The sequence below is a fragment of the Scyliorhinus torazame genome, chromosome 12 (assembly GCF_047496885.1).
Source record: "Scyliorhinus torazame isolate Kashiwa2021f chromosome 12, sScyTor2.1, whole genome shotgun sequence".
Classification (NCBI taxonomy): domain Eukaryota; kingdom Metazoa; phylum Chordata; class Chondrichthyes; order Carcharhiniformes; family Scyliorhinidae; genus Scyliorhinus; species Scyliorhinus torazame.
The window spans coordinates 57,042,902-57,065,815 of record NC_092718.1 but is presented as its reverse complement, the minus strand read 5'-3'; the positions used below and the strand labels follow the sequence as shown (position 1 = coordinate 57,065,815).

The following is a 22,914-nucleotide window of genomic DNA, read 5'->3' as shown; positions in this document are numbered from 1 at the left end:
CAGATTTGTGGCATGCTGCACATTTAATCCCAAGAATGCCATTGAAGATTATGGTATGGGCAAGAACGCCAAACCTCAATTTAACTAGGCAAGAGATTACAATGATGAGCGTTACTGTATGGGCACTGGCTATGGCTTGCGCAATGTCAACCTGTCTGTTCCAATCGATAAACTTGCTATGTTTGGGAAATTAAAGTTTCTTAAAGTTTTGTTTCACTATTAATGTTAGAGTTTCTAATACATTTTGGCCCTGGTATAATTTATAATATTATACTCTGAACAGCTGAATAAACATCGGTTCCATCATTCCCGAGCCTGCTGCAAATCGTTTGCTCTCAAGTGTCTCTGTATAACAACAACATCTCACATTTGGATTCTTGAGGTGAGGAGACATTACGGCCTGGATTCTCTGTTCTGCAGACTAAATTCGCCCGCCAGCAGAGATAAGCTACTGGTCTCCACCAGCGCTAGGAGTGGCGCCCATGTGCGATTCCCTTTCCTTTACCCACTACCCATTTATGCATGGGGGAGAGGTCACCAGATTCCGTCAGAACCCCGGTATCGGGCCGCTATTCTTAGCGGGCAGCCCGATGCCACTGTCCGGTGGCACCCCCCAACTAACTCCACCACAACTGAAATCCTGCCCTCTTTCCCGGTTACAGATTGGGGCATCCTTGCCCTCCACAACAAGAATAACGAACAGATCAACCACCCCACAGCACACATGCATGAGGGTGACCCGCCCCTCCCCACCACTGACCCCCCAGCCAGCTCCCTCATCAGACACCAACCATCAGAGACCTCCCCGCAACCATGTCAGAACCTCCATCAGAGGCCCCATCAGAGATCTCCACCAGTTACCCCTGCCTGAAAGCGGAAGAGCAGTCTAGGCAGTAGAGTGAATAATCACTGCATTTTCACTCATCCTTGCCTTACATCTGCTGCCTCAGACAAAGGTGTTTAAAGCAAGAGCTGTTAGAACTATCAGAGGCTTCTTCCTAAGCCAAGTACACTTCAAAGAGCTTCAAATCCCTTGACAGCCTTTGAAATGCAAATATTCCATTCAATTTCACACAGAAATGCATCGCAAGAGCCAGTGAATGAGTTTTATTTCTCCAGAGACAAGTGCTTGGTGGATTGTTGATCTTTCTTTCCCTTCAGGCCTGAATGCATCTCAAGTACCCTGCTTTGATGTTTATAAACACCCTTGCTATGATTGACAATTCCTCACCACGTCAAAAGAAGCTAAGTGCTTTTACTTCAAAGCACTTAGCTGCTTTTGATGTGGCAAGGAATTGTCAATCATAACAAGAGTATTTATAAACATTAAGCGCTTAGCTGCTTTTGATGCCCCTCATTGTCAGCAGGGGGAGAAGGGGAGGACTTTCATTGTGGAGGGACTTCTGATTTCCTTTTGGGGGCGCCTCTTGACCCGCCGTTGGGTCCACAGCATCAGGGCCACGCTTGGGTGAATTTGCACCTAAACCCGCCTGGAGGATTTTCTGCTGTAGAGGATGGCGCGGTGTGGAGAGTCAGGCTTCCAAACCATTAATAAAATGGAAATGGATTTTGCTGGCATGGGGCGGGTAGCGTGCTGAGGCCACCGGCAGAGAATCGGAGCATCGCAAGGGGTTTGTTTTTCCCTCGAAGCTCCATTGTCCGCCAGATTGCGAATGCTGATACCGGCATCGGACAATGGAAAACCCATCCCTACATTTAAGAGATTTACAGGTGGGTGAATGGATTATTTCCAGATAACGTTGAACATTTTATATTAAGCACATCACAAGAACTAGGAGCAAGATTGGCCACTCAGCCCCTCTAGCTTGCTCCGCCATTTGATAAGGTGATTGCTGATCTGACTCTGACCTCAATTCAATTTTCCTGTCTGCCTCCCCATTGTCCATATAAATCAAACATCTCTCTGACTAAGCCTTGAATATATTCCATGACTCGACTTCACTGTTCACTAGGGAAGAGAATTCCACAGACTAAGAGGATCCTTGGAGAGAAATAACTTCCTCTCATCTCCGTCTTAGATGGGAGACCCCTTAATTTTTAAATTGTGTCCCCATGTTCTAGGCATCTCCACAGAGGGAAAACCTTCTCAGTATCCAAAATCATTCATTGTTCACTTCCTCTGGAGTGGCATGTTAACTGCTTGACTTCTTGAGGGTTAAGATCTAACAAATATTGTTTTGTGACACTAAGTCATTCAATAGCCCCCTGAAAAGGATCTACAAAGATGCACACTTGTGAGATGTCTGTGCTCTCCACCCATTTCTATAAGAAGATATGTGCACCACACGTGGATTGGGGCAGTGTGCACATCTTAGACTAACAAAATGGTCAGCTGGTTAAGCAGTTATCTTACTGTTTTTCTCAGATGGGTCACTGGTGTCTGCTACCTTTGTCCTTCTAGTGGTTGTGGGTTTGGAAGGCACTGTCTAAGGTGTCTTGGTGACTTCCTGCAGTTCATTTTGTAGATGGTGCACATGGCTGTCACTGTTCATCGATTATGGAGGGTGTGTATGTTTGTCATTGGGGTGCCAATCAAACGGCCTGCTGTGTCTTGGAACTTTTCGAGCTTCTTAAGTGTTGTTAGGCAGCACAGTGATTCCGACAATGGGTGGCTGTGTGGAGTTTGCACAATCCTCCTGTGTCTGTGTGGGTTTCCTCTGGGTGCACCGGTTTCCTGCCACATTCCAAATGATGTGCACGTTAGGTGGATTGGCCATGCTAAATTGCCCCTAGGTGGGGTTATGGGGATAGGATGGGGTACTGGCCTAGGTTGGTTACACATTGAGAGGGCTGGCACAGACTCAATGGGCCGAATGGCCTCCTTCGGCACTGTTGGGATTCTATGATTTGTTGGAGCTGCATCCAGGCAAGTGGAGAATATCCCATCACACTCCTGACTTGTGCCTTGTAGATGCTGGACAGGCTTTGGGGAGTCAGGAGGTGAATTACTCGCCGCAGGATTCCTGGCCTTTGACCTGCTCTGGTAACCACAGTGTTTATATGGCTAGTCCAGTTCAGTTTCTGATCAATGGTAACACCCAGGATGTTGATAGTGGAGGAATTCAGCGATGGTGATTGAATGTCAAGGGGCAACGGTTAGATTCTCTCTTGTTTGGGATGATCATAACTGAGCCATGGTTCAAGGTGATAGGTTCACAAAGTTGAGCAGACTTAATCAAATCAGATGCTGCAGTCTCAGAATGCTCTCAGTTGAATGCAAACTCAGTTAGACAGAAATTCAGGCAAAACATTATTTGCTGGTGAATGGGTTGAACTGGCCAATATTCTTCTTTTAACTAAAACAGATTAACCGATCATTCATTTCAGTTTTTGTCTGGCAGGTTAACCTGCTAATATAACAATACCTACATTTTGATTCTAATCCATATTTGTAAAGCTTCTTGGGACTCGTTGCTCCTCCAGACGTCATCTAAACAACCTGAACCCTAAGAGACAGAATTTGTCTTATACAAGGGGACTGGGGGTGGTATTCGTCTCATGCTGCACATGTGACTCCCTCCCTCATTCATTGACCCAATGTCAGCTAACTCAATGGGTGGGATTTTCCAGCATCCGCCCCCCGCCCCCCCCCCCCCACCCCCCCCCCCCCACCACGACGAGTTTTACAACTGTGGAAGCGACTCACCATTGGTCGCTGGTGTGATCTTCCGGCCCCGCCGAGGTCTATGGCGTTTTGTGCGGCTCACACATCCCACCGCTGGGGACCTCGCGGGGTCACCTTCAGCAGGACCACAAGATCCCACCAGTGGGAAGGGCCAGAAAACCCCTCCCATTGCCTTTTTTGTGAAAGATGCTCCTTTAGAAGCAAGTTGACGAACATTGACATTCATTAAATATAAAAAAAGCTATTGCATCCAGGATTTGAAATATTCCATGTACTAACTTACTCCAGGGAAACCCCGGAAAGAGGCTGACTGGGAAAATAAATCAATGAAAAGAAAAACATGGGGCGCGATTCTCCACACCCACGCCGAAGTGGCCGCGCCGTCGTGAAAACCGTCGAGGTTCACGACGGCACGGAACGGCCCCGGTCCCGACCGATTCAGGCCCTGACAATGGGCCAGTATCGGGGCCGTGTCATCTACCAGCGCCAGGCCTTGTCGCCCGCGTAAAAGCGGCGCCGCATAGATGACGCGGCCGGCGCCGCATAACGGACATCATCCGCGCATGCGTGGTTGCCGTCCTGTCCAAATCCGCCCCGCAAGAAGATGGGGGACGGATCTTGCGGGGCCGCGGAAGGAAGGAGGTCCTCCTTCAGAGAGGACGGCCCGATGATCGGTGGGCACCGATCGCGGGCCACCCCACATTCCAGGTGAAGCCCGGTGCAGGATCCCCCCTCGCCCCCCCCCACAGGCCGCCCCCCCCAGCGTCACGCACCACCCACGACTGTAGCGACCAGGTGTGGACGGCGCTGGGGGGAACCCGCCGTTTTGGCCTGGCCGCTCGGCCCATCCGGGCCTCAGAATAGCGGGGGTGCCGGAGAATCGCCATTTTGGGTATCTCCGGCAATTCTCCGGCCTGCGGCCCGCGAAACTCGACCGGGCCATTCCCGCCGCTTGGGAGAATCGCGGGAGGGCGTCGGTCCGGCGTCCCCGGAAATTTCAGCGGCCCAGGCGATTCTCCCAACCGGCGTGGGAGTGGAGAATCGCGCCCATTATGTGGCAGCCTGGTGCTCAGATCCAGAATTGCAGCCATACTTTCTGAGACTAGGACCTCTCGGCTGCGCTGCTAGTGGCAGTGCCATTTTCCCCAGGGAAAATCGGGAACAGGCTGGAGACCGTTCCCGAGGATCGTCTGGCAGTGAGCTATGAAGCTTCATTTGCAGCAGCTGGGAAGCATGCTGCTGCCTTACAGGTTAGCTGCAGTATCATGCAGGAGGATCATCCTAACTCACATCTAACTCAGCCTTGAATAGTCATTGAATTTGACAAGGCAGAGTTCGACAGATTTCTGTTGGACAAGGGAAGTCTAGGGTTATTGGGGCAGGGGCAGACAGGAAAGTGGAGCTGATACCACAGCCAGATCAACCGTGATCGTAACGAATAGCAGAGCAGGCTCAAAGGGCCAAAGGACCAACTGTTCCTATGATCCTATGTTACTAGTCCTAAGAAATGACATTTGCCAAGAGTTAGAAATCCAGATTTCGCACCAATGAGCTGGAATTATTCAACTGCTGGAATACGTCCCATCATTCTTTTGCAATGTGGTTGAATTGAATAATTATTCTCCTTACTGACCTCATTAACACTACACCCCTGTATGCTTCACCCGATGCCGGTGTTATCTAGTTACATTGTGTAGCCCCATTATGTATTTTCTTTTATTTCCTTTTCTTTTCATGTACTTAATGATCTGTTGAGCTGCTCGCAGAAAAATACTTTTCACTGTACCTTGGTACATGTGACAATAAACAAATCCACTTTTTCACCTTTCGAATTTCCATGTTGATGTTCCAGTTTCTATTTTCACTTTCATTTTCTTCTCATTATGAAAACATATAGGCGCAAGTAAAAGAAGAGTGCTTGGAAAGTGAGATTCTTTATTGACCAAGAGGGGGGCCAATATTTAATCTTTCTTTACCAAGGGGGATTGCAGAAGTAAGTTGCTTATATTCTCAGGTCAAATTGGGCAAGTGTCTTGGAGAGAAATACATAATTTGCTGGCAGAGGAGGAAGGTGGCTTTGTTGGATCTGAGGTCTATTCCGGCTCTGAAAATGTTCATGTTTCTCTGATTTCATTTTTGATTTACTTGCCTCCGTCTTTTGCTTCTTTGGTCCTCTTCCCCTTTTCCGGAGCTGAGTTGATGAGTGTCAGGCAGGGGGAAGACCATGGAGAATATTTAGTGGGACAGTTAGAAGAACAATTGTATAAGGTGTTAGTGAGGCCACACCTGGAGTATTGTGTTCAGTTTTGGTCTCCTTACTTGAGAAAGGACGTACTGGCACTGGAGGGTGTGCAGAGGAGATTCACTAGGTTAATCCCAGAGCTGAAGGGGTTGGATTACGAGGAGAGGTTGAGTAGACTGGGACTGTACTCGTTGGAATTTAGAAGGATGAGGGGGGATCTTATAGAAACATATAAGATTATGAAGGGAATAGATAGGATAGATGCAGGCAGGTTGTTTCCACTGGCGGGTGAAAGCAGAACTAGGGGGCATAGCCTCAAAATAAGGGGAAGTAGATTTAGGACTGAGTTTAGGAGGAACTTCTTCACCCAAAGGGTTGTGAATCTATGGAATTCCTTGCCCAGTGAAGCAGTAGAGGCTCCTTCATTAAATGTTTTTAAGATAACGATAGATAGTTTTTTGAAGAATAAAGGGATTAAGGGTTATGGTGTTCGGGCCGGAAAGTGGAGCTGAGTCCACAAAAGATCAGCCATGATCTCATTGAATGGCGGAGCAGGCTCGAGGGGCCAGATGGCCTACTCCTGCTCCTAGTTCTTATGTTCTTATGTAACAGGGTGGGCCCAGGAAGGCTAATTGTGTGCCACCTCAATAAACGAAGGTGAAGAGCAAAGAAAATCTCAACAACATCATCTCTGTGCGACTTGACATCAAAGGAGACATCAGTTGACATCTTCATTTTTCTCAAACTGTAGAGCAAAAGGCAGTACCAAAAAGTCATCCATCTCAAGATTCAGGTGATGTTGCTAAACCACCTGATGATCCCTGCAACTGTACCTCCTGAATCAATTACTGCCTTGAATACAAAACCTACTGTAGCTCAATGTTTCCCTCTCGGTAGCAAATATATTTTCCCTATGACGTGCAGTGAAATAAAAACCCAACAGGGCCAATTTTCTGACTCTACACTCCCAGCTGTGAGCCACTGTAAACCCTGGGTGGAATATCATGCAACATGATGGGCAGACAGCGCATAGCCCGATTTCTGATACATATTCCTGGTGGGCGAGGCTCCCTGATGATCACACTGCCCAATAGCCTTTCGGATCAAATCATGTGATTTAACAATAGGGGCTGCCATCCATCAGTGTCAAGGTGACACCCTCTGCTGGCAATGAAACAAAACTTGCCAAAAGTGGAATAAAACAGCCACCACAAGCCCCAACTGTGTATACATTCCACGCAAATAAAGAAAAAAGACAGGCTGGAGTTCATTTCAAGGGCATAATACGTCTCTGAATTCACAAGACATTGATAAACTACTTAAACTTTGGCCTTTAAATTGATGAAGCTATTTAAACATCTTGATGCATTTCCGCCTTGTGATGCGCCCCAGCCTACCTTTGTTTGATGGTAAAAGTAAATTCTCAGAGACAGCCAAGGGACATAATCTTTGAGAAAGGAAATATGTAACTTAGCAATTACACAAGCACTGAAAGTATTCACTGAACTAACTTTACTAGCCACACATTAGTAAATCCATGCTGCTCACATATTGAGTCAACCAACCTGGCCATTAATCAGTTAATGTAGATACACACACTGCTTCAGATGCACACTCACTTGGAGCAAATCACCTTTACATTGTGGGTTGAAGCAGTTTTGTGCAGCATGTAAGCAATACTATAGATCTGCCTAGGTTGAATCATCTATTTCTACACAATGCTATGTGTCTTAATCTTAATAAAAGGTCACCAAATCTTTATCCATGTAAATTCAAATGTTGAATGGAACTTGCGCATACCACAGCAGAGAATAATGCAGCAAAACTTTCTACCCCGCCCCTTTTGCGAGCGAAGGTTGAAAGCTGCAGTCCTGAACTGAAAAATATGATGCACTGCAGAATGTGAAGGTCTGCCCATGAGATCAGGTTGCCAAATGGAGGGTCATGACCCCCACCAGGGTCACAAGTTCCCTCTCCACCATAGTAGTAGTGGCAACCATGGAGCAGATACTCTGATTTCCAGTCCTGACATTGGCTCTGAGACCACATGATCATAAGACATAGTAGCAGACGCAGGTCATTCGGCCCATTGAGTCTGTTCTGCTGTTCTATGAGATCATGACTGAACTGATGCCACTTGACAGGTGTGCGCACAATTTGTTTCTTGCCTTGGACTAGTGGGCACAGCAGCCGAACAAAATCACCTCTGGGGCCTAGTCACTGCCCCCAACAGAGCCTGCAAAACGGTAGGTGAAAAATAACACTGCTGCCTGTTCTCCAACTCCCTCTGCCGCACCTTCATAGTTCTTTCAATGTCTACCGCTTTCATAGTTATATACCCCCACTCTCACAAATCACCCCCACCTCACAAATGCCTCCCCCATACTCCTACAACTATCCCTACCCAACACTCACATCTGTACCCCCCATCTTTCAAACCTCCCTCCCTCCCCCCCCACCCCGCTCTCACAACTCTCCAACACCACTCACCCCACCTCGCTCTTAGAAGGCCAACACCCCAGTCGCTCTCGCTCTGGGGTCATGACAATTTCAGGTTCGCAGTGAGAAAATGTTTGGGAGGTAGTGCATTAGACAGATGAAGCTTCAACCAGAGATAATCACAGTGCACATGCTTCTTACACCACAAAAGCAGGTATGGGCTTAAACCTCTGGTATGGGCTTAAACCTCTGGCATGCAACACAACTGCTTTCAGCAATTCTTGAGGCAGTCCAACAACTGTTATTCTTCGCGTATTCAGAATCTGATTGCACGCCTGTTTATCATTCACTTGGTAGACAAGTCCTATTGGTAAAATTAATCTCGTCCCTGCCACCCATGAATTATAAAGGGCTATAAATAAATTAAATAGCAATCTTTTTTAAAAAAAACTGTTTTTGAAAGTACATAGTTTTCTCATGACTAACCTATCTGCAAAGCAGTTAAACCCTGGAGCGCAGATTCTCTGATTAGATGTGAAGTAGTCAAAGCGCGACTCGCAACTGCCTGACCTCATGAGCAATAAACCAGCCATAGTTTCCAGGTTGTGTCCCATTAAAATATCTTGGACAAGCAGTAAGTGTCAGAAATTCCTCTGATTAGGAGCCTGCCTGTTGCGGGATAGGGATGACTATGCAGCTGAGGTATTAAAGACTCAGAGCAACTTTCAAGAACCAGGCTTCGCGAGAGACTATTTTTGGGTACACTGTTCCAATACTGACCACCAGGTCAGCAGGAGGGCAGTGAGAGTCCTGCTGCTTTCTGCTGTATAGCAGGCAGCCCCTGTTAGGCAGTGTAGCACCGGCATTTCAGGGCAGCTGCCTACAGCAGCAGGAAAAGCTTTAGTGTCCTTACTGGACCAGGCAATAATACAGGAGACAGTCAACGATGGCACAATACCATCATATCTACCACTTAGTAATCAATTGTCTCTCACACTCCAAGAACTTCAATTGCTTAATGCCAGTGCCCATAAGGTTTGGAGGTGTATACTACGCTCCTGCCTTTCACCTGTGACGTGGGAACAGTGAAATTCTTGGACAAAAGAAGTCAAAGTTCCATCTAGTACAATGAAATTGATTGGATTGGGGCAATCAGTCTCAGGAATTGGTCTATCGCAGACACAGACATGACAAGAGGAACTCCCCCCACCCTCCCCGCCCCACCCACCATGTGGAAAGCATTGGGAATTATCTTCTCCCTCCCAAGCCTGCTACACTTACCTGCCTCAAATTACTCAGTCTTTCCAAGATGGTATTTTCTGAAATAAATCTATTTTGTTTGCAATGAATGATTCAATATCACCGACTTGCACCAACTCCCCAGGGAGTCTGCGCCCCAAAATGACCATGTGCTCACTGAAATGGCTTCTATAGGATGGGATTGCCAGTTAAATGCACACATCTTCCCTATTATGGGGTGCATGCTGAGAATTGCATTTTACTTTGCGACAGGGGAACAAAAGATAAATTGTCCCATTTGCTTTCTTGGAGGATAACTCTCATGAGGAGGTGACAAATTAATTCCTGGGGTCAAGGGTGGGGTGGAGGGGGGGGGGGGCAGAAGGGCAATGGGAGGTGGGAGGCTGATGGATTGGAGAAGATTGCATAGCATGGTGGGCCATGATTGGTCAAGAACTCCATTATAGCTGTATTATGTGATGACCAGTATGGTAGAAAGCAAACTAGATGGATTTCTATGGGTTCTTGCCAAACTGCTTCTTTCACTTCTTCTCTCACATTAACCATCACATTCACTATCATCTTTCCATTTGACTCCATCCCTCTTTCTGTCAAATGTCTGAAGCTGCAGGCAACATGGATGTTGTATTTGACCAGTAGATGGGCTCCCCATCCATATATCCGTGTGATCTCAAAGACCATGGGCGCGATCGTACGGCCTCGTCGGCCCTACACGGGATGCAACAAGGCCGTTAAATCTCGCGAGTGGCCTCTCGCAAAATTTGCGACATTCTGGACGCCTCGCAAGATCTAATGAGATCTCGCAAGACGTCTTGATCGGGATCTTGCTCTCACTGGGCAGGATCGAGAATTATATATTTAAGTGAAAAGTTAGCCTCCCTTCACGACCTCACCCCTCCATAGCACTCTGAACTCTTACTCTTCCAGTTCCAAAACCCTCCAAGATATCAGTCTTCCTCCAATTCTGGTGCCTAGAGCATCCCCAATTTTAATTTCGACACCATTAATTGCTGAGTTTTAAACTACCAACCCTAAACCTCTCCACCCCTTTACCCCTCCTTTAAGATGCTCTTTAAAAGTTACCTCTGACCAAACTTTTGGTTATCTGCTCTAACACCTCCTTATCTGGCTCATGTCACATATTGCTTTCTAATGCTCCTGTAGAGCACCTGGAGGCATTTTACTCCAGATGCTATATAAATACAAGTTGGTAAAATTAAACCCTTAGTTCACCCTTTCAATTGAATGTTGCATGAGCTCCACTGCGAAGGTGACCATTCTAAACACTCTTCTTCCTCTATGTGTGCCAGAGGGGGGAAGATAAAGGAAACACAGTGCATCTAACATTGTTAGCACTCCACAGCATGCACCATCTATCCTCTCCGGCATTGGCATGGAGATGTCCATCTTAAGAGTGAGTTTGTGATGTCTGCCCCACAAGAGGTAAGACACTGGTGACTGGAGATTACTTCTCAGCCACAGCACCTTGGGAGTGCAATTGTACCTTTCATGATTTGTAAAGAAGGATCCTTGCAGAGTATCAAATGCTGGTGGAGGCATTGTGGGCTATCCGAGACAAGAGTGCTGTGGGTGGCAGCACAAGTGGCTGTGTTCAAAGTTCGAATGGCCAATACTTTGTTGGCTAGTTTAACAACTACACAGCTCACTTTGAAGTGTGTGGTAGCTTCATCTTCAGTGGAGACCGCTTCTGACTTTGATAGGCTTACCAACCGGCCTCAGACAACTGGGGGTTAGGTACTATTAGGCCTGTTTTTCTATAGATTGCTGACTCAGTGGCTTCCCCCTTATTTTGAAATTGTGTCCCTTGCTTCTAGACTCCCAAACCAGGGGAACCATCTTACCTGCATCTACCCTGTCTATTGTTTTAAGTATTTTGTAGGTATCAGTGAGAACACCTCTCATTCTTTGAAACTCTAGAGAATACGGGCCCAGTTTTCACAATCTCCCTTCATAGGACAGTTGGACCATCCTCGGAACAAGTCTGGTGAACCTTAGTTACACTCCCTCTATGGCAATAATATCCTTACTGAGGTAAGGGGATCAAAACTGCACACAGACTTCAAGTGTGGTCTCAAAAAGCTTCTATACAATTGAAGCAGGAGTTCACTACACCTATACTGAAATCCTCTTGCGATAAAGGCTAACATTCCATTAGCCTTCCCAAGAGCTTGCTACACCTGCATGCTCGCCTTCAGTGACTTATGGACAAGAACATCTAGGTCCCTTTATACTTCTACATTTTCTAATTTGTTACCATTTAGGAAAAGCTCTGCACATCTATTCCTTCTGCTAAAGTGGATAACCTGACATTTTTCCAAAATATATTCTGCCTGCCATGTTCTTGCCCACTCACCAAGAATCCTTCTATAGCCGCTTTACATCATCCTCACAACACACATTCCCGCCCAGCTGCGAACTTGGAAACATTGCATTTGGTTCCAAATCATTGATATATATTGTGAACAGCTGGGGCCCAAGTACTGACCCTTAGCAACCAGCCAACACAAGAATGATCTGTTTATTTTTACCCTCTGTTTTCTATCTGTTAGCCAATCCTTAATCCATGCCAGTATATAGAAATATACATAGAAAATAGAAGCAGGACTAGGCCATTAAGCCCTTTGAATCTGCTCTGCCATTCATTATGATCATGGCTGATCATCAAATACAATACCCTGATCCCACCTTCCCCCTCAATATCTCTTGATCCCTCCTATCCTAAAGGATATTGCCTCCTATCCAATCTGCTTTAATTTTGCTAATCAATCTCCTGTGGGAACCTTATCAAAAGCCTTCTAAAAATCCAAATATAATGTGCCCATCAACTCTCCTTTATTAATTTTATTAGTAACATCCTCAAAATCCTCAACATGTTCATTGAACACGATTTCCATTTGTAACCATCCATGGTAACTAAGCCCAATAATGATCATGATTAACCAATTCAGTGTCTATTTATCACATCCTTTATAATAGATTCTATCATTTTCCTTACCAATGATGTAAGGCTAACAGGTCTGTAGTTCCCTCTTTTTTCTCTTCCAACCTTCTTAAACAGTGGGATGACATTTGTGACATTCCAATCATCAGGAACCATTCCAGAATCTATAGAATTTGGGCAGATGATCACCAATGCATCCACTATCACTCTAGCAACCTCTCTGGGGTACATAATATCCTTGGGACTTATCAACTTTCAATCCCATTAATATGTCCAATCCAACCTTTGTACTTGTACTAATTTCCTTCAACTCCTATTCTTCCAAATCCCTTGGATCTCTACATCTGGGAGATCTTTACCTTCTTAAGTGAAAACAGACACAAAGTAATCATTTAGCTTCTCTGCCATTTCTCTATTCCCCATTATGAATTCTCCTGACTCTGCCTGACAAATATATTAGAGTCTTTTGAAGATGCAACTATTAGGGTAGATAGCGGGGAGCCAGTAGATATAGTATAATTGGATTTCCAAAAGGTACTCAATCAGGTGCCACAGGAAGGGCTCATGGAGTAAGGATTAAGAAAGGACGGGATAGCACTGCAATCTCACGGCGCCGAGGTCCCAGGTTCGATCCCGGCTCTGGGTCACTGTCCATGTGGAGTTTGCACATTCTCCCGTGTTTGCGTGGGTTTCACCCCCATAACACAAATATGTGCAGGGTAGGTTGATTGGACACGCTTGTCTTGCCAGTTCATCGTAATGCTCACGTTCTCTAATGCCCTCACATGCTTCCTAAAGTCCGATCGCCTAAATGGGAAACAATACTCTGGTTGAGGACGAACCAGGAATTTATAGATGTCCATTTTAACTTGCTTTCTCTTGTACTCCTTTAAGCTCCGGACTAGTATGCTAACCATAGGTTCTCAGTCTGCCCCAACATCTTCAATGATTTTTGCACTAAAGCCCCTAGGTCACTCTGTTTGTGCACCCTCTTTCGAATCATATCCTGTTTCATTGATATTGCCTCTCCGCGTTCTTTTTACCAAAATGTATCAATTCATATTTCCCTACATTTCTCACAATTTTCATCTGCCACATGTCCACCCACTCCACCAGTCCCCTCCCAGGCCCGATCCCTGGCATGGGCAACCTTGCACTTTTATACTGTCACCCAGGCACTCTGCCAGGCTGGAAGGGGCATTGCCAGGGTGGCAGGCTGACAGTGCCAAAGTGCCTGGGTGCTAGGTTGCCCATGCCAGGGATCGGGCCTGGGTGCCCTGCCCTTAAGAGGTAGGATGGGGTGGGGGGTGCTCGAGAATCCCCTAAGAGGTAAGTTGGGGCAGTGGAGGTTCCAGAGACTACTGTGGGGAGTCAGAGATGGGTCAAGCGATCAGGGAGGCACTTAGAAATAGTACCCCAATCTCTTCCTGGAAGTAAGATAATTGCGAACTCTGTGGGGCGTCTCCGAACAAGACCAGGCCAGAAATAATGACTGAGTCCCGTTTGGTAGTGGGGTCTTTCTCAGTGCTGCTATCCATAGAATCCCTACAATGCAGAAAAGGTTATTCAACCCATTTAGTCTGCACCGAACCACCAAAAGAACACTCTACCTAGGTCCATTCCCCATCCTATCCCTTTAATCTCATAACCCCACCTGACCTGCACATCTTTGAACACTAAGAGGCAATTGTAGCATGGCCAATCCATCTACTCTCTTCACAGTTCACAATACTTCCAAGTTTTGTGTCATTTGAAAATTTTGAAGTGGTGGCTTGTACACTCAAGCCTAGATTATTAACATATATCATGACAAACAGAGAGCCTCAGCGCGTACCCTGGAAGACACCCGTGTATCTTCCTCCAGCACAAAAAAAAACAACCATCCACCATTCTTCTGTTTCCTGTCGCTCAGCCAACTTTATATCTATTCTTTGACTGTCTCTTTTGTTTCATGGGCCTCAACTTTGTTGACAAGCACTGGCACTTTATCACAAGCTGTTTGGAAGTCTGTCTACACCACATCAACTGCATTACCCTCATCAACCCCTCTGTTTCCTCATCAAAAAAACTCAGTCAGGTTAGTTTCGCACAACCTGACCTTAACACATCCATGCTGGCTGTTCTTAATTAATCCACCCTTGTCCAAGTGCCATGGGCGGGATTCTCAACTCCCACGCCGAAGTGACCGCGCCGTCGTGAACGCCGTCGAGGTTCACGATGGTGCGGAACGGCCCCGGTCCCGACCAATTCAGGCCCTGACAATTGGGCGGCCCGCGAAACTCGACTGGGCCGTTCCCGCCGCTTGGGAGAATCGCGGGAGGGCGTCGGACCGGTGTCCCCGGAAATTTCGGCGGCCCAGGCGATTCTCCCAACCGGCGTGGGAGTGGAGAATCGCGCCCCATGTCTTTTTGTTTTGCATTGTGACGCCTAAAAGCTTTTCCCCACTGAGACTAAATTCACTCGGCTCTAGTTACTGGGTTTATCCTTGCACCCTTATAAAACAAGGGCATAACATTTACATTCCCCGTCTTCTGGCACTACCCCTGTATTTAAGGAGGATTGGAAGATCATGGTCAGTGCGTCTGCAATTTCAATTCTTTCTTCCCTCGACATGCTTAAATGCATCCCCTCTATTCCTGGTGCCTTATCTACTTTAAGTACAGCCAACATTTCTTTCTCTTAATTGTTCCATTAAGGGCAGTTTAGCATGGCCAATCCACCCACCCTGCACATCTGTGGGTTGTGAGAGTTAGAGCCACACAGACACGGAGAGATTGTGCAAACTCCACATGTACAGTGACCCGGGGCTGGGCAGTGAGGCAGCAGTGCTAGCCGACTGCCCCACCGTGCCGCATCAGCCAACATTTCTAACGCTTCTTCAATCAATCTGCTATCTCAATAACTTCTTTATTCATCAGGATGGATTCAAAGAACAAATTTATTACATCAGCCAATGCCAATGATTGGTGGCCTATCAAATACATTGGGGTAATAGCAACTCTAGCGTTTCTTAATTCTAACCAAATGAATTTTGTCCTTGACTGCTCCTGGATATCCTCTCCCTCTCCAACACTAATATTTTTCTTAATCAATAATGCCACCCTTCCCCCTCTCTTTCCTTCCCTACATTTCCAGAAAAATAGTGTATCCCGGGTACTTTCGGCTGGATTCTCCAATTGCCAACAGCGAAATCGCGTTTCACGAGAATCCGTATATACGGCGAAATCGGGGGTGACGCTGTTTTTGGGATGCTCTGTCCCCTCAAAAACAGCTTAATTGCTGAGTATGTCGCACACCGTTGGGACGGCCTCAGGACGTCACCTGAGGCCCTCCACCGATGCTCTGTCCCCGATGGGCCGACTTCACGACAGCATCGGTCGCTTGTGCTCTCAGATTTCGGGGACCTCGCCTAGCGGCTGAGGACTGTGCCCAGCACCGGGTGGGGCATTGGTGCGGGGGCACCGCTGGCTTTTTGGTCCTAAGACCAGACGCTTCCTCCGGACAGAGCCGCAAAATTGGAGAATCCAGCCCTTAGTGTCCAGTCCTGCCCCATTTTGAGCCAGGTCCCCTTTACTGTCACAACACCATATTCCCAAGTAGCTATTAATGCCTACAGCACACCAATCTTATTTACCATCAACCGTGTATTTCCGTGCATTTGCTATAAACCTGAATTAAATCTTTATGTATTTCGTCTTACTCTGACCCTTACTTCCTGCCATACTATCTTTCTTCCCCAATCTTTGGTGTACATTGTTTATCTTTCTTAATACTACATCCTGGATCCCAGCTCTCTGCTAAGTTAGTTTAAAAAGTCACAACAGCACTAGCAAAAAGCCCTGTGAGAACATTGGTCTCACTCCTCTTGAGGTGCTACCCATCAGTCTGTACATGACCCCCAGAACGGGTGCCAAAGTTTGAGGAACTTAAACCCTTGCACCATCTCGCCACCTCTGTATTCACCTGCTCGAATGCCTTATTTATTTATTCACTAACATGTGGCACTGGACTGGAAGTAATTTGAAGATTACTGAGTTAGAGGGCCTGCTTGCAAGTCCTAGCTTCCTAAAATTTGCTTGCAGACCCTCATTTATTTTTCTCCCTATGTTATAGTTACCAATATAGTATCGGCCATTTAAAGTGAAATCCATCTTTTATGAGTGAAATACCATTTGTTTGTTAATGCACATTTAATTTTATGTTCTTTTGGGGATTTCTTGCTTATCAGGCTATTAGCCATATAAGGAGATTGCATAAACCATACTTTATGTTCACTTTTAATGTCAGATGCTAATCTTTCCTCACGTTCTCTTTGCTCTTCATTTCAAGTCTCAGTTCTTCTCTGCACTATGTTTTCTGCCAGATTTTCCACTGTATTGTGAATGAGACATTTATCAGAGGCCTCCTTTTCTGATTTGAGTTGAAACCCACATTTCCTTAGTCATTCGGGGTGTTGCTATGGATGGATGCCCTTTTTTGTCCCCTCATAGTAATGCAATTAATCCCTAAACAAATGACATTCTCCTCCAAGGTCACCCATTGCTTATTTATTGTATTACTGGGTTTATCATTGGGTTGGATCCCTATTCAACTCACTGAAATTAAACCTCTCTGCTTGCGTAACTTCACCTTTAATTGCTCCCTCACTCTTCCCATAACTGTCATGATATTCAAACATACATCATAACACATACATAATGATAGACAGACCAACGGACCAATTAGCACACATAACACGACAGCCAATCACAGACAAGAGCAGACACAGTATAAAACAAGAAACGCGACACTTCCTGGGCAGTCCATCTGGAGACGGCACAGGGCCAGGACCTCATAGCAAGACACTCACACAGTCACAACGTGCTGAGTACCAAGTCTGATGTACAAATAGTTAAATGGAATAAAACTTCATTGTACCAATCGCAACCGTGTTGGTTCGTCTGTACCTCAGAGCACCCAACACTTCAATAACCACTCTAAACCTCGGGTGACTGTGTGGAGTTTGCACTTTGTCACCGTGTCTGTGTGGGTTTCCTTCGGGAGCTCTGGTTTCCTCCCATAGTTCAAAGATGTGCAGGTTAGGTGGATTAGCCATGCTAAATTGCCCCTTTGCGTCCAAAAGGTTGGGGCCAGGTCGGATACTCTTTCCAACGGTCAGTTCAGGCTCGATGAGCCAAATAGCCTTCTTCTGCACTGTTGAGATTCTAATGATATTGTAATCACTGTTCCCCAAATTATCCCATTGAAAAATTATAATTTGCTTTACTTTATTCCCATGTCATTTATTCCTAGATCATGCACTGTTTTACATTTCGGGCTGGAGACACACTGAAAATAGAGTTTCTTTGTATAAATTGCAGGAACCTCTGCCATGGCAAGGTCGTCATTTTCACTGTTTTTGCCCCCATCTAGGATGATGATAATTCCCATGATCAGTAATCCATGGCCCACAATGTTACCCCCCACCCCAACCCCCCCCCCCCCCCAACCCCCGCCCCCCCCGCCCCCCTCCACACACACACACACAGCAGGTTTTGAGGGGGGACTGGGGCGGTATGGAGTGTGGAATTGATTGGACGAGTTTCCCTCCGGGAGCCCGCCCGCCCCGAGCAGGTCATGGTTTTACGCCGGGGCGGGCAGGACCTCCGACAGGAAGGGTGGACCGGAAGCCTGCCCTTGCCCCAATTAAGGCAAGGAACCTTAATTTTCTCCCTGAAAATTCTGGTCTATGTTTTCTTTCAGCATCTTTCTGTTCAGCAAGAAAGAAATCGTTGAGCAATCCTACCTGACAGAAATGCTTGATTTTTTTTTTTGAAAACATTTTATTAATTTATGATTTTATGATAACAAAAAATACAAATACAAATGCAAACATAGTTCAGTGCATAATATCACCCCCAACCAACAACCATACCCAGCCAACATAGCTTATACACCCAGGCCGGGATTCTCTGAGACCGCGCCGGGTCGGAGAATCGGCGGTGATGCGGGAAATTCCCGCCACGTCGCTCCGACGCTGGGATGCAATTCTTCGGCATCCGGAGAATTGGCGGCAATTGCGCCCGCGCGGTTGTCGCAGCGCTGGTCGGGGCCGCTGAAAGAAGCCCCCGCAGCGATTCTCCATGGTCAACCGGCCAAATTCCCACCGAGTTCCGGCGAGTCCCGCCGGCGTGGTTCCAACCTGGTACCACCCGGCGGGAGCTCGGAACCGCGGCCGCGGTGGCCATCCTGGTGGGGGCGGGGGGGATCTGACTCCAGGTGGGCCTCCACAGTGTCTAGGCCCGCGAACGGGGGCTACCTCCTTCCGCGTGGGCACGCTGTAGGTCTCCGCCAGGTTGCGGACGCCAGCATAGAGACAGCCGTTGCGCGCATGCGCGGACCCGCGCCGGCTGTGCAGGGCCGCCTTTTGGCACCGGAGCAGTGTGGGGCACTCCAGCACTGTTCTAGCCCCCTGAAATCTGGAGACTAACTGGGCCAGGAAGGCCCATTGACGCCGGCGTACACCACTCCGGGTTTATGCCCCCATCAACACTTGGTCGGGATTTCGGTGAATCTCGGCCCCAATTCCCCAATCCCTCCATCTCCTCTCACTGATACCGCCTAATCTAAACTAAACTAACCCCCCCTACCCCCACCATCTCCCCCCCCCCTCCCCCGCCGATGTTCCTAACCGCCCCCCTCCTATCATATCTGCCAACAGTTTAGTTTTCCCCAAAGAAGTCGATAAACAGCTGCTACCTCCGGATGAATCCTCCACCACCCCCCCCCCCCACCCCCCCGCCGCTCGGCTCCACTCCAACAGCACTTTCCTGACTTGCAGGGTTTGACCCGACCACACAAACCCAGAGATCACCGCAATAATCCGCTTAAAAAAGGACTTTAGGATAAAAATAGGGAGACACTGGAAAAGAAACAAAATTCCCGGGAGAACCGTCATTTTTAGGGTCTGTACCCTCCCCGCCAGTGACGCCGGGAGCATGTCCCACTTCCGAAGGTCCTCCTTCATTTGCTTCACTAACAGGGCCAGATTTTGTTTATGTAAATACTCCCATCCTCGTGCCACCTGAATTCCCAAATATCGAAAACTCCCTCCCAACACTTTAAACGGCATCTCCTCCAGCCTCCTCTCGTGCCCCCTTGCCTGGGTCACAAAATTCTTATTACAGATACAGAGCTCTCAAAAGCTTATGGTACACATCTCACCCCTCTCTCACCCTGTTACATTCATTCATTGGTATCATTTTGTTCACAGAAGGTTGATTTTATGGATTCCACCTCTGTCTGTTCCGTGCTGTCCTCACATATTCCACAGAGGTCCACAGAGTTAATTGTATCCATCATCCATTTCCTCCTCTGCCTGTCTCTCCTACTTCTTCTGCTGCTCTTCCCCTCCAAAAACAGTCTCTCTTTACCATCTGCTCCAATGAAGTGACTGAAGTATTGTATCTTTCTGTCTTTGACGTGATGTACCAATTTCCTCTTTTCTTCAACCACTCCTTCATTCATCGCTCTGTCTGCGTAGTATCTGCGACACATCCCCCCTATATGTCCTCACTTGTTAGACTGGGCAGTTAAAACCGGCTTTGGTTGTTCAGGAATCTATATTGATTGTCTGGAAGCTCTGGAAACACCTCTTAATTTAACAGTTATAAATAGTTCTGACCTTATCCACCTGTGATTGAAGCAGGTGTGATTGAAGCAATTTTGTAGATCTGCTCACCATGGATGCCTAGCTTATACAATAGAAATACAAGCGAGTTGGAAACAAGTGAATGCAGGGCATATGGGATCACTTTTCATCCATTTGTCCGCAATCAGCTGAAAAGATGCTACCACTTGGTCCGAGTGGCAGAAACAAATGTTGGATGTGCGGAAGCAAAATACGGCAGGGACAATTCGACTATTCTGATTTCATCACGCCACAGCCTTCAAACTATCAGTCAATAGTTCTCAGAGTGAGATTGGGAAAATCTTTTATTCATCAATGCTAATGTCACGTGCACTCAGAAAGCACACGTGAAAGGAAACATGCTCACTTTGTGTAATTTCTCCATCTGCAACAGCAGACAGGAGAGCAGTAATTCACAATAAATACTAATCAGACGCATTTTATGCCGTACTTACCACATTGCTGCAGGTTTTGTACCTAATGTTCCGCCCTTCACAGTGCCTAGGAGAAATGAAATTTTTTTTAAAATGACACACAGTCTTTCAAAGCATTAAACAAACATGTGTCAGGCACTTTATAAAAGGTCCCATTATAAACTAGTTTTAACATATGCACATGACTCAACAAAGGAAGACTCCACGGTCACAAAATCCCCTAATCCCTGATAATTTTTAATGCTCTTCACTACTAATAAATTTGGGTCGTCAGCCAAGACCATAAGCCTGGTGCAGCAAATGAAATCATTCTTGACAAGGGCCTTCGCTCTGGTTCTGAATCAAGCTAAATTTTTCTTCACCTGTCAAAACATTAGTAGAAAATACCTGCCAGGGCGTATGTATAATGAAGCCAGTCATTGACTGAAATCCCACTGAGCATGGACAAACATAGTCAATCCTGAAAGGCTGAGCTTATAAAACTTTTTTTTTCCAAAACATTTCCTACAACTATCATGATCAAATGATTGCTGGCCAAATAAAATTCCCTTCTACGCTGACATTTTTTTGAATAAATCTATTGTGCATAGTTAAAGACATTAAAAGACATGCAACAGAATATATGAGTTTCCATTTTATCTCATGTGCTCATTGCAATTAAGGCCTTTCAAAATGAACTTCCTTCCAAAAAAAAATCCAAGTCTGTTCGAGATTAGAGTGAATAATCTGTTTTTTCTGTCAGTCTAATGCACAAGAAACTACTGTTCTTATTATTCATTATGCAAGCAGTTTTGAATGCGGAATTACCGAGACACATTGCCAGTTTCAACGCCAACATCACAAACACAATAAAGCACTACAAACTTATAGCTATGAATGTAAACCCAGGTAAACACAGGGCAAGCCCTTACCAAAATTGATCTTCAAATTAAACATAAACAAACGCAATTTGCCTCACTGAAAGGCTTGCCAAGGGACAAACAAGAGTTGAAATAACATGGTGGATGTGGTACCAAATATTTGAGTGTGCAGAACGAGAATCTGTTCCAGTCTCTTTCCCACATTGTCAATGTCAGTTTGCCACCTTGCAAACATCGTCAGGCACTTGCCCAAGGACAGCAGGGCATGGTGATAATATCACCGGGCTATTAATCCAGAGGTCCAGGGACACTTGCTTTCAAATCCCACCAGTGAGCTTTAAATTCAATTAATAAGCGAGGGATATAAAGCTAGTCTCAGTAATGGTGACTGTGAAACGATTATCGATCATTGTGAAAACCCATCTGGTTCACTGATGTCCTACATGTGACTCCAGAGCCACAGCAATAAGCTTGACTCTGAGCTGCCCTTTGAAGTGGTCCAGCAAGCCACTTGGTTCACAGGCAATTAGGGATGGATAACAAATGCTGGCGCAGCCAGCAGAGCCCATATCTCATAAAAGAAAAAAAAACAGCTTGCAGTGTTATATTCATCCATGGCAGTCATACAAGATCAATCAAACAAGCTGTATTGCTTAAATTTTGGATTTACAATCTTCTAAGACTATTCTAAACCTCCTACCACTCCATTGAACTGGACAGTAATTGCTTCGACAAACAATGTGACGGTTTTGGAGACTCGAGATGCAACGAGATTGGCAAACCTCACGAGAGGCCTCTCATAAGATTTCCGACGCTGCAAGATCTAACGCTCTCAGTAGGCGTGAACAAAATTTGCCTTTTCAAATGAACAGTTAGGCTCACTTGAATACGTATGCACCAGAGTTACCCAAGGCACAGGATCGAATGGCCTCACCTTGGAGACTTCGACCAAGCCCGTTTAGCAATGGTCTTTACAAACGTGGACCAGATGTAATGGTATCTGGGGGAGTCTCCTAAACAATCAGAGGCCCCTGGGTGGTCGGGCTCTGGACAAGGTGGTACACTGGAACCCCCCGATGCCACCTGGGCACTGCCAGCCTGGAATCCTGGGTGCCAGGCTGCAGTGCCAAGGTGGTTGAGTGGCATCTTGTCTGTCCCGGGGATCGGGCCTGGGGGTGCCCTTCCCTTATGAGGTAGGGTACTGGGTTGCTGGAGGACTCCCTAATTGGTAAGTTGGGGCTTTGGGGGGGGGTCCAGAGGTCGCGAGGAGGGGATCAAGAGGTCGGGGCGCCATTCCTGCACTGGCGAGCTGAGCTCGATCGTGCAGGAAATGGGTCTAAGTGAGGCTTCACCAAGGCCCGAAAAAGAAGCAGAGTCCCGTTTAATAGCGGGTAGTCAATAG

General features: G+C 46.5%; 1 protein-coding gene across 1 annotated transcript in view; it reads right to left on the bottom strand.

The window, feature by feature from the left end:
* Nucleotides 1–22,914, bottom strand: part of adamtsl3 (ADAMTS-like 3) — an 869,253-nt gene that overhangs the window by 455,400 nt on the left and 390,939 nt on the right. The window contains 1 exon segment of the mRNA XM_072468743.1: nt 20,674–20,719. Coding sequence (XP_072324844.1) covers nt 20,674–20,719 — 46 coding nt within the window.